The 12714-nt window shown below is 39.5% G+C and overlaps 1 protein-coding gene across 1 annotated transcript; it reads left to right on the forward strand.

Annotated features, from left to right (window-relative positions):
• The first annotated feature begins 5516 nt into the window (after positions 1 to 5516).
• On the forward strand, positions 5517 to 10667 carry LOC135461828 (aquaporin AQPAe.a-like). The gene is made up of 3 exons (XM_064739077.1): positions 5517 to 6218; positions 8473 to 8553; positions 10413 to 10667. Exons 1-3 carry the CDS (start codon positions 5610 to 5612, stop codon positions 10638 to 10640), a joined length of 918 nt encoding a protein of 305 aa, XP_064595147.1. The 5' UTR covers positions 5517 to 5609; the 3' UTR covers positions 10641 to 10667.
• The last annotated feature ends 2047 nt before the right edge of the window (positions 10668 to 12714 follow it).

Genomic DNA, 12714 nt, shown 5'->3' on the forward strand with positions numbered 1-12714 from the left:
CGTCATTAATATGTACGTGTCTGGCCATAGTCTGAGCTCTAAAGACGTATGATTCTAGAAGTTACTTTGCACTCGCTTCACCTATAAAAGGCTTGACAATTGTGCTATTTAATACAGAAATACATTGGCCATTAAACGAAGGATCTTCACACTTGAACGTTTGCGCGGCGATAGCTGTATTGTGTCTGTGGGCATTCAGCATCAAGTGTTTGCAAGGTCATTCTTGAATAACATGTATTTCAGTAATTTCAATTGCGCGATTCCCTGAATTCTTACCCAAGCTTTTATAAAATGCTTTGCCTGTTGGGAAAGTTTTATCTTTGTATAGTTGTATTTATAAAGCATATATATTTTATCGTGGCAGACATGTCTGGTCTAGGCACGGAGACACCTAAAAAGCCAGTTAATATATAAGGCGAAAGCTATATATAGCCTGCAGAACGAAGTCCTATATTTAGCTTGATGATATCTTTTCCAATGTTTTGGTATAATATCCTATATTTCCTTTATATATTTTTAACATAAAATAATTAAAGACGAACAGCACAGAAATATGGCTTTTTCAATATTTTCTCCAATTTTTAACATCAGATGTAGTATTTGTGAGAAATTTATTTATTAGGTGAAACATTCATACGATATGCTCTTGTAGAGGCGCTTCTAGCATCTTTATAAATTTTGGTGAATCTCCACTCCAGTGGTAAGCCTACCCTCAAAAAATTAATCTGTTAATTTTAGCATAAAGTTTGTTGTCTGAGTGATGCTAGAATATATGCTGTTATTATAATATAATATAATATAATATTCGGTCATATTCAACATAATATCCTGTTAGTGTAGTAGAATTAATAGAGTACGCGCTGTAGCTTCTACAATAGCAGAATAAATTTTAGCATCCCCCAGAGAACAGACTCGCTGTTAAAAATAAAACATTTCTTTAGTGTATCCAAAATGGACGTCATCAGAAAATATTTACTGACATCTGACAATCAAAACGTCTCATGTCAAAATTCATATTTGCTTGTAAACATGTATATCCATAACTAAAGAGCCATATGCATGGACACCGCAAACATGCATCCACTTAAAAATCACCTAGACAGGATAAGCTTGTCTGGACCTCTTGCACAAAGTGATTGTTGGCTAATATAATTACAACGTTAAACACCTATGTGGCCATGAAAATCTACACTGTACCTCCAAAAGTGCTGACCCACATCTACAGGAGTTCCATACTTTGATTTACTGCTTTATTAGATCTTGTCGCCGCGCAAATAACACTAACAAAGCTACTTACTCCGGTCTTAAGTTTATGTTTGCCTCTTTAGTTCTGTGGGAGAACATGTGTCCTGATGCGCCATAAAGCATTAGCTAACATGTTTCGTTTCGCGCAGATTTTTTTTATCTTGTTCAGATCTCCCCAGGCTGATAATTGTTTGAAGTCCCGAGCCTATTTAGAGCATAAAAATAGACATTGTGACGAAAATACCCTTCACATATATTCTACATTACATTGCAAGTCATTCACGTTATTCTGTCTTCACCATACATGTGGTGAAAAAAGAAACAATGGGTAACAAAATTGGCCTCAATCGTTTAATTAAAGTGAACATAAAGTCAGCCACTAAAACTGAATTAATTAAACGTTCTAAAAATATTTAGGAAGTTCTACACTGCTTATCAACAAAGTAAATAGCAAATAATTGTCAGTACCTCATCGTTTCGTGCCGCCATTTGGTCATTTTATAGCTATCTAGAGTGACGTCATAAAACCTAGTTGATCTGCCGTACCATCAGTACTAAACAATGTGACGATGAGAAAATACAAATAGAAACACCTGATACCCAACCAAAAAGCATCACCTTTGTTCCGTGTTCAAAGGGTCGATATGTCAGGGCGATGTTCGTGGATACAAGCGTCGTGTTTTAGCAGCCCTGTTCGTCCTCGTCCTGCATGGATGTAAGCATTTGGCCTAGCTGGCTGTACCGACTTCAGGGAATTTACCGAAAATAGCAAGACCTTCTGATTGATAACAGACCCTTTCATTCAGAGTTTGGGAAGATATTTTCGTAATAAATGGACTTTAGGGAAAATGATGTGAAAGTACAATATTTTACTTCAAGCAATGACTTGAGGCGGGTTTTTTTTTTTTTTTTTGGCCAGCTCGCCCTGACAAGTTTCTCGAGTATCCTGCCCAATATGTACACACGGGCAGCCGTTCTCAGTTCCCTGCTCATAGATGTGTGGTTTAAAATGTATCAGTTTAATACCTACACTAACCGCAAAATCCAATTTTTGTATCGATATCTGTGTATCCACTATACGAAACCACAGTGACAATCGAGAGCTAATAGGTTTTTGGACGTGACAGCCAATTATCATGTGACGCTTTCAGCGCTTGTGATTGGCCAGTGCCACCAGTGCTTTTACAAGATGTCTACTCGGAATGAATTGTCCGTCAGTGCAATGTCCCCAGTGCTGAACTTCATCTCCATGGTTTTGAAAACTTTATCGAATTTTTTACATATTTTTCTGGGATAACGGTGTCCTATATCATTTTTTCCATGTATATATAGTGGCAGACTTTATGTTCACTTTAACCCTCATCTGTAAAGATAAGATGAAAATCATTTCTGCAGACATTTCTTTATTTAGGCCTAATAGTGCAAGATGATGTTATTTGTCAATTTGAGTCTGTTTTACCATCCATTTGACACTTGTAGTGTTAAGTTGGTCAGCTGTATGTAGAGTTTTCTCAACATTTCACGCCGTTTTTGTAGTCTTCATTTCACTCATGGTCCATTAGGTCCGCATGACTTATTTACAAATGACGGTGTTTCGGTATATCGGAACAAAAGGCTTCTCTTACCGCCGCATTCAGCAAGCAACACATCGGAATGTAATGTTGTGGAATAGTATGCAACCATCGACATATAAATCCTGGTAACGTAATAGTTACTTTAGAAAAGGTCTTTGAATTTGAACTTTGATATGGAATTCATCCTGGAATATTCATTGTCTGATCGGCATCATTGAAAACTGATGACCGCTTCTCTCTTGTGTGTTACCGGCTTTATTTCTTATTTGTATAATTTCTTACATACCTTTGTCTTCGGGAGTTAGTGTTAAACGTTGTTGTGGAAATGGATCTTGCGATTATCGACCTGGAACGCCCTTTACGGACTACGAATGGTATAGAAATGTCGGACTTGACACTTATATTTGAAGTGTTTAATTATATTTAGGCCACCGAAGCTACCACCGATGCGTATTAAAAGACATTATTTATCATGAGATTAATTTTCTGCCATATAGTGTTCGTCTGCCTCGTAAGCGCGGGATACCTACCATTTACTCCTGATTCTAGTCATACCTGATATTTCAAGATGGGCAATCTTGGAACCACGCAGGCTTGGTGATCAGCTCAAGGGAATGAACAAGGTCTGGTTTGCCCCGTAAGAACATACTCTCACTTGAAGTAAGAACAGATTGACTAGTGTCACTGAATTGCAGAGTTTATGGCCACATTTTGATTTTATGATCTGGGATCACCCCACCTTCAGAAACACCTTATCACAGAAGATACTTGATCTCCTTGCGCTCGCAAACTGAAGGTACAAAGCTTGACCTGCTCTTGTTAGTACTATTATGAGACAGGAAATCTTGCTTGGTGTCAGTACTTTTAATTCAGAAAGTGGATGGGAAACCTTGGCGTAATCTATGGATGTTTGTGACTTTTTGTCTGGTGGCAGTACTATAGTGACTGGGTGCAAATTCTTGCCTTGTGTGAGTACTATCCTGTACCAGGGGGAGACATTTTGTTTAGTGTATAAAGTTTTGTTCTGTCACTATATACAGAATCTTGTCTGATGTGCTTGACTGTATGGGATTTCGGAGCATTATTCTGTGTCGGGCGTCAGAACTAATCTTTTAATTTTCTAACATTCCGCTTTTTGAATATAGATTGACAGTTTACTTTTATCAAAGGTCAAACATATAATGTTTAATGTGAACGCTATGAATTCCAGAAAGAAGTGGAGAAAGGCTTTGAAAAAGATTTAATGAATGAGGTTTTCTGCAAATATCAAATAGTCAGAACTGATGTCTACAATTCATGGACTCACCAACGCGTGTCTTTCTTGTTAAATGTAAACAAAATAACAAAAAGTCTATATTTGTTATCCGCAAAAGGGTTTTTCCTCATGCATTGCCACCTCACTTATTCAGCCGTATTCAGTGCTGGACAGACGTCTCGCTAAAGGCGATAGGCCCTTGATCTGTGGGGTCGCCAATTTATGAGCAGCTCTCGTTGGTTAGGTGGCGGCTTACATAAGACGGTTTTACAGGCACCGGATAAAGGCCGATGGATTTCAGCCGGTCGACATTATGTAAGTGCAGTATTCTTAAGAATTGTGTTGCACCCAAATAAAAGAAAAATTAAGCAACATCGAACTTAATTCAGAAGTCTTTTCACTGTGTTTTTAAAGGCCCATACTGTGCAAGCATTGCAGAAACCACCCCAGTTAATTCCTTCATATTTCAATTACAAAAGTTCCATTGTAGCCTGGCTGAAAAGAAGCACTTAATTTGGCATGTCTAGCCTTTTTATTACGTGGACGTTTCCCTGTATGAAAAGACTTAAAAGTGGTTAAATATAAAAAAAATCACATGTACCTTGCCCGAGGCAAATGACACAACATATAGTATACAGTCTTCTAATTTTCAAGAGGTTCTTTTGTGAGCATCAACGCTAAGTCATGTAATTGTACATAAATAAGTACATGAAATCGAAAATAACTATAGAAGGCGAAATCAGATATGTCGCTTGTTCTTTGTCTAACCTTAAAGCATGCATTTTTTATAGCTATATTTTGTTTGGATCAGTATTGTTTTGAGAGAAGTAATTGTTAGGCCTCATCAAAGACGTAGTGCATTTTTCTGAAACTGGCACGCTTAATACGCAGGGGCATTTATAAACCCTGCAGGTATGAGGGATGAAGAAAAACATACACGGCTGTATATATGAATGTGCCGTACATGCTTATATCAGTATTTTAACAGGCCGAACCTGTAGAGGTTGCTCAAAAGAAATGAAAAGTGTCACTTTAAACTTAGCTTTTGACTGCCTATATTTATGTCTCATCAGTACTGTTATACTAGGTAGTCAGTCATTCTCGGCTCTTACCATGTCGCAACTTGTCATTCCTGTGGGTGACAATGAAATCGCCCAGATTTCAAAATCCACCAATCACATGAGTCTCTATTTCCACTGGTGTGGGTGAATGAGGGCAGATTTCTTGTGAAGTTTCCCATGGCTTTAATTGTCGCGGGAGCATTCTACCGTGAAGTCTCGTCACAGGATGTTAGCCTTATTACTAAGCCTGTAAGGTGTTCAGTGTACAGGTGATCCATCTCGCTATAGGCCCCACCCCATGGGACACTGATCTACAAATCACGACCGAGAGACGCCCAGCCGGCATGCCTACTGTAGCGGAAACTGCAGGACAGACTTTTTTTCCTCCGTTGTCCAGTTGTGTGTAAAAGAGTTAGGTTTTCCAGAACATACTTGTTTTAGTTTTATACTTTGGAACCAGAAACAGGTGTTTCAATGCCCTGCCCTACGAAGAGCAGAGACTATCCCTCATCCGCTTGTACTGTCCCCAGTTGGTCTGATATCATGGCAGTCATCTTTGATGACTTAACCAAATTTCACTTCTGGAGGGCTGTAATAGCGGAATTTCTCGGCACCATGTTTCTGATCGTGGTGGGTGTTGGGGCTTGCTTCGTTTGGCACCCTCACCACGCCCCCACCCCTACCCACATCGCTCTTCACTCGGGGCTGTACATCGCCTTCATCATCTTAGCCACTGGTCACATCAGTGGAGGACTCGTTAATCCTGCTTTATCCATTGCCTTTGCGGCTACCAGAAGGATCAGTGTTGTACGAGCGCTGTTGTACACAATCGCACAATGTGTGGGTTCTGTTGCAGGAACAGCTCTGCTGAAGGCGTTAGTGCCAGAAAGCATCCAGGGAGACTTTGGTACTCTGAAGTTGAACAAACTGGTGACCGAGGCGCAGGGGTTCGGGATTGAGTTCATCATTACCTTTGTTCTTCTCTTCGGAATATTCGCAGTCACTGACGAAAATCGTAAAGACGTTGGAGGATCTGTACCTTTAACCGTTGGACTAATCGTTACCATCAACATTTTCTTTGGTGTAAGTATAAATTAACACGGTCTCTTGTTTTGTGTTTCAGAAAAGATCATATGCATATGACACACAGAAACGTACTGAAAAAGCATGTTGTAAAGTTTGATTGATGATAGCTAGCATATATGCGTACACGCCCATGGAAAGTATTTTTTGTGAACAAGTCTGAAAGGTGATACCACTTAAAGCATTTGTCCGCCGTGCCACGTCAAGGCACAGAAATCCTCTTACTATACATGATAGAGTGTATGTAAATAAGGTCTGCTCTAATGTGGCATATATTTTTACTGTAATATCTTAGGGTAGAAGTAATATACACTCCATATATACTATAATATACGCACTGGGGGACATTTTATTTACACTGCCCTTCGGACGAACTTGATCACTCACACAACTGTCACAACAGTTTACGCACATCTGCGAAACCTCACAGACATTGATCAAAAGTCCACCGCATGCGGGGAAGAATTTTTGTGTTCTAACAGACAAATACGTGATTTGTCTCCACTCAGTTGTTGTTATTTATACAACTACAAATCAAAACAGGAGATGCTGACATGTAGAGAGCCCCCTTAACTTACAAGTACACAGCTATCACACTCAGTGATAGGATCTAGCACAATTTCAGTGGCAAATTTAATGGGGAATAAGAGAGCGTTAACACAAGTCAGTAGCCTGCGCGGAGATCTGGAAGGCTATTTATTCTATTAATAGACCTTATTCGCCGTACTGAGGATTATTTCACTTATACGACAGTTTTCGCTGTGGTCCATTAAATGTTCGTGTCCAAACAAAAGGCCTCGAATGAGTGCATTCGACGCTAGCGAGGCAAGTTGCTCTTAACGCCATGTGGCATACCCCTATGACGGGACAATCCACCTATAATCGTAACCTTTACATCCAAAGCCGCATGTTTCTGTGGTGATGTCAGTAATAACGGGATCATAGGCGTTTTTTAGATCAATATTCATACGATTTACGCCACAGTATGTATCTGTAACACAATTATCTTAAAATTCGTACGTGTTCGAGTTCAGCCCCAATACAGCGAAATGTAATTAAATAATTATTACAACAACATACGCCTTCACTGGTCCAATTATTTTGATTCTTCGTGGTGTTAAAGAAGGAAAGTACACAGTCGTATACCGAAAGTCGTAGATTATGGAACAGGGATTGTCCTTGGATGATGATATAAATTGCATCGTGTGAAGGCATTTTTTGACGTGGAGTTGCTCGGCGTATATTTTTAAAATGCTTTATTTCTGTATGTCGTTTTGTGACTGAAAGTACTTAGTTTCTCCAGTAACATTCGCCACTCAGACATAGAGGGTGGCCCCGCTTTTCAGCGTAGAAGGGCGACACAAATAGTTGGTGTTAATATTTAGGTATCGCTGCTTCTACTTCTCTTATGTCAAAGAATGTTTAACTAAGTATGTTCAACTTGTTCACGTTCATTTTTCTCGACCCTAAAGCAAAGTTGGTCTGTTCCTCTCTGTATAGTCATTAGATTATACAACACGCATGCCCCTCAACTGAAGGAGTTGGATTTAGCGGTAGAAGGGAGACGGCAGAAGAGAGATTTTACTGAATGCGTCGAAAGATTTTGACTCTAACTTGGCACAAAATAGCCCTTAAGTGGTCTCCAGTGACAACGCCCCGGTTCAGGGACACAAAAGGACCTGTTTTACTGACACAGTGCTGATTAGGCAGGATGCATTCTACACAATGATATAAGGCCACCCCCAAGCGGTCAGTCACGATAGAGGAGTCCGTGGAAAATAGCAGTGAGGAAGATTCCTGGAAACGTAGATTTCAGGGCAACAAAAACTTCAAGAAGACTGGAACAAAACTTGCACATAAAAGGCTCTTGATGTTGTAGAAAGGAAAACTGATCTCTCCCATCTGGTTGATTCTTTGTATCTTTGTACAGGGTGTATAAACGAAACATCGACACCAGACCTGTGAGCCGAGCGTACGTGGATTCATATCGCTATGTATTGGATACTATAGTTAGAAGTTAAAGTATAAAGAAATATATAACTTCAACTGAATCAGCGCAAAGTTAATTGTTGCCATTATTTGCTGGACAAAAATAAATGAATTTAAATATTAGGGAAGGACGAATTTGTCCTCAGTTTTATGTTCTCAATGACGCAGGAGAAATTCCATCTTCTTTAATGTTCCAACTTCAGATTAGCTGAGCATGCAATGCATTCGGATTTACTGTCATTTGGTCATTTTTATCTGTTCCTAGATGAACTACACAGGGGGAGGAATGAATCCAGCCCGGCAATTTGGTCCATGCGTGTTCTCCGGGAAATGGGAACATCACTGGGTACGTACATATACAAGATGAGCACAAAATTCCACTCTGTATTCACATTCAGTTTAATAAGTTCAAATGTACACCATCTACACTCAAATAGCAATCTGTCAATTGTAATAGAAAGGTTCTTGTCTGAATGAAGCCAGAATATATTCTGTTATTATAACAAAATACTGAGTCATATTCAAGAACCTGATCTAATACAGTCTTTATGCTGAGTAAATAGAATATGTGTGCTATATTTAACATAAAAATCTGCTGCAGTGAAAGAATGATCTGCTGCAATAACAGAATACATTCTATCATTACTCAGACATCGCATTTTTTCTAAACCGAAGATTATTTTTGAGTGTCTGTAGTGCGGACCACTATACCCCGTAATTAGTCAGGGATTTGCTCCAGCTGTTTTGTTGCTTAAGGCTTTCACTCCCTGTCTGTGAGCACTTGGTCCGAATTTATTTATTTATTTCATTGTTGTTTATATTCAGGAATTATTATTGTATGTGTGGTTTGATAAAGATCGAATATGTATATATAACTCGTACACACCAATATTTACGAATTGGGTACATTGAGAGCGTTTGTCTTAACCCTGATGCTGGCCTTTTGTCTCGCTTGATGAAGGCATTCCACCTATTCAACGCTTCACAGCAGGAACCTCGCTATGGCTTGACATATGACTCTCACATAAAAAAGGGATATAAATTAATCTTATAGCGCCACTTCCTTGAGGTCGTCTGCATACTGTAGCTCCACTCAACCGTCAATGCAGGGCCAGGCCTAGCATTGACATTTTTTACACTCATGATAAAATATAATAGCCACAGGAAACGAATGACTATAAATCTGGCTAGAGGGTGCATATGCTGGTGTGTTGACTGTTTTTGTAGAGAAGAACCACTAACTTAAAGCTCTGTGTATAGTCAACTGTTGTACATGTATGTGGCCTTGCTTGACTATAGGTCCAGGAAATAACACTGATGCCTCCTCACCTCTTTGAAATAACCGAACTGCCCCGAGCCTGGCCATTTCAACGCAAAAATTTGGATACTGGAACGGTTATGAGCCAATACTTAAAGCTAGTAGGACTGCTTATACCAAGAGGTCAAACTTCAAATAACATTTCTGTAGAACTGAAAATAAAAATTTATTGGACAACATTGTCACACCCGGTAACACCAGATTACAGAAAATTAAAATCTCAAACTGTGTATACCGGTACTTAATTTACGAACAGTGTGACACATGGTATAACAGTGCATTTGCCCCTTTTGCCAGCGGACAGTGTATCCCATGCTTTTGACACACTGGTGCCTGGATATTTCTTAACATAGGATCCGTCATCGACACAGTGACCCATTTACATAACCATCTTGTGTCCTCATTCAAGGAAGAGGCACGTATGCTCTATAATTTTACACTGCCAGTCAACGACACTGTATCCCACTGATTTTATCTGAATGGAAAGACAGTTTATCCAGTGAATTAATGAATGATTATGGCTTAACGCCACGTTGGCAATATTAATCGTGGCGAGGTTTATGCAATGAAATGGACGCTATGTTTTTTTTTTCTATTATAGTTAATTTCTCTTTCTGGAGGGCATGCTAAAAGAAAGCAAAATGTTTATAAATGCGTGTCCCACAAATGAACACAGTTTGTGGGCTTAAATAAAAAAATGACCACTGAAACTTCACAAGCCTAGCGATACCTTGATTTGCCGCGAAGCTTCAGGTATTGTGGAGACACAAATGGCCTGGTTTTTTTTATTACTTTTGACGTAATAGAACGCGCAGCTTCTAAGCGTTATTTTCTTTATTTTGGTATCCTTTTATCACATCTGGTTATACTTTTTATATTCTCCTCAGATCTACTGGCTGGGACCTATCTCCGGTGGGCTAACTGGAGCCCTGCTTTATAAATACGTTTTCGCAATGAATGCATCCTTCCAAGAGGCAAAGGGGTGTATCACTGGGTCCGGGTCCTACGATTCTGTCGCTGTGGTAGAGAATGAAGACAACAACGAAGATACTTCCGATTTGTATCCTGGAAACGATAAGAAGAAAATCTCTATGGAGATTGTATCTTCAATTTGATAGATACACACGCTGTGGGACTGTACATCTACAGGCTGCAATACTTTCAAGAACACGATCTATATAAGCTATAGGTACGGCATCTTCCATAGGTAACCATTATTGTGTTACTGATTGGCCATACTCCGTCAACCAGGAAGTGGCTTTGGTATTCATATGCAATTTACCTGTATTATGTGAGAGCAACCACTTTCTTGTATGTACATGACAATCAGCCAGGGTAAGGATATGAACAGACATAGCCCTTTCACCCATATAGTGGTAGTGGCTCAGGCCAGGTCAGAATATGTAGCGGTGTGTCTAAAGCGTCATAGCTTGTAGCGGTAGAGGAGGACAGCGAGATTTTCAGGAGTACATCGCTGGTGCATTCTTTACAAACGCGGCCAGACCCTGTTTGATATGTTTAGAAATGGTCAATGCTGCAACCAAATGTGACAACATATTCATTAACCAATCCCCAACCATAACTATTTGTTTGGGGTTGTTTTCGTGCTCTTGAGAACTGCAAATAGGCCGCATAAGAGTTATTGACATCTACCTTTCTGACAACTTAGTGAAGCGCACACCTTTCGTTAAACGTAGTGAATGCTTGAATGATGCAATATGCCCTTTTCGGTATATATATGACCTGTAAATAATTGTTACATATATTGTTATGAGAGGATATCAAAATGACCAGTCAATTTGCGACAGAACACCTGTATACAAGCTCGAGAAAAACACACGCAAAAATCACTATTTTACGAAAATAATGTTAACACTGTTCTGTTTTGTAAATGAGGTTTATTGTTTTCAAACTATGTGCACAGAATAAATATTTTGTTATATGTACACCGATAAAAACATTCTTGTATTATTAATGCTCTTAACAATACATTTGCACGAAAATGTGATATTCCATCTATTTAAGACAAAAAATATAAACAAAGCCATTTCAGAAGAGGAGTCCATACAGATCTAATGGTACATGGCCTTCCTTTAAATTCTTACCTGCTTGGTAATTCTATAAAATCCCCTTTTAATCCGGAATTCTTACGAGGGTATGGGATATGCCAGTTTAGCGAAACCGGAAATGCTATGTCGCGTCACCCGTGTTCTACGCTCTTCAGTGTTAAAGGCGAGACACTCATTTGTAGTTCGAAGTGCGGTCCCCCCTTGTCATTACACGCGAAGATCACGCATTGTGGCCTCCTGCTTGAGACTCTCGCAAATATTGCCGAACGTATTCCACTACCACTTCCTCGTTGAAAATATCTTTACAGTATAATCAGAATTTTCTCGTAAATCAGAAGGAAAACAGCTGATTTAACACTACTTCTAAAGGCAAAATGGTGAACTAGGAACGGGTGACGTCACAACGGAATAGCTCTTCTCAGGCATACCCCTTACAGCTTATGTGTCATTCTTTATCTTTCGCTCTGCATCCCTGCCACCAATAGACAACCTTGAGCTTTGGAGCCTGTGAGATGCACGTAGGCTTTAGGCTTAGCCTCATCACTCAACTCCTCCCTCCGAACTATTTAGTCAGCGTTCATCAAAAAAACCTGTTTCAGGTGTTGGTTAGAATCATATTGTACACACTTTAGATAGAAAGAAAGAATGCATATAAGCCATTATTAGAGGCAACCGTTGAGACTGATTGTTTGTGTTTTCTGACGTCATTTCCTGCCTCATCACCGTGATCCTAGTGACCTCGGCGTTGTTCAAGATTTCTGTGCAAAATTTGCCATTCGTGGCAGTGATGTAAAGCGAAAGATAGAGAGCGATGTATGGGCTCTAAGGAGTACGCTTCTCCGGTGGTAGAAATATCTCGCCCTTGATTGGCTTAAGCCGAGAGCATGGGGGCCCGGTTATCTTACATCACAAAAATAAAAATTGACTTTTTTAAAAACTTTATCGATACCACCATATACATATATACATTTGGTCTTGTGCTCTTCTTTTCTTTTAACAGTATTTACATAACGACCCTCATTTCAGCATATAATACTGGCTTAGTAGTCTAGGCCACTAGCCACTGAGCACTTGGTCACGTGCTCGCGAATACAACTCCAGTGGCTTCACGCTCCACCAG

Source organism: Liolophura sinensis, chromosome 1 (genome assembly GCF_032854445.1).
Source record: "Liolophura sinensis isolate JHLJ2023 chromosome 1, CUHK_Ljap_v2, whole genome shotgun sequence".
In the NCBI taxonomy this organism is placed as follows: Eukaryota; Metazoa; Mollusca; class Polyplacophora; order Chitonida; family Chitonidae; genus Liolophura; species Liolophura sinensis.

Coding starts and splice junctions, on each gene's coding strand:
- LOC135461828 (XM_064739077.1), top strand. CDS start 5,610: ATGCCCTGCCCTACGAAGAGCAGAGACTATCCCTCATCCGCTTGTACT. Junction 6,219..8,472: donor CCATCAACATTTTCTTTGGT/GTAAGTATAAAT, acceptor ATCTGTTCCTAG/ATGAACTACACAGGGGGAGG. Junction 8,554..10,412: donor GGAAATGGGAACATCACTGG/GTACGTACATAT, acceptor TATTCTCCTCAG/ATCTACTGGCTGGGACCTAT.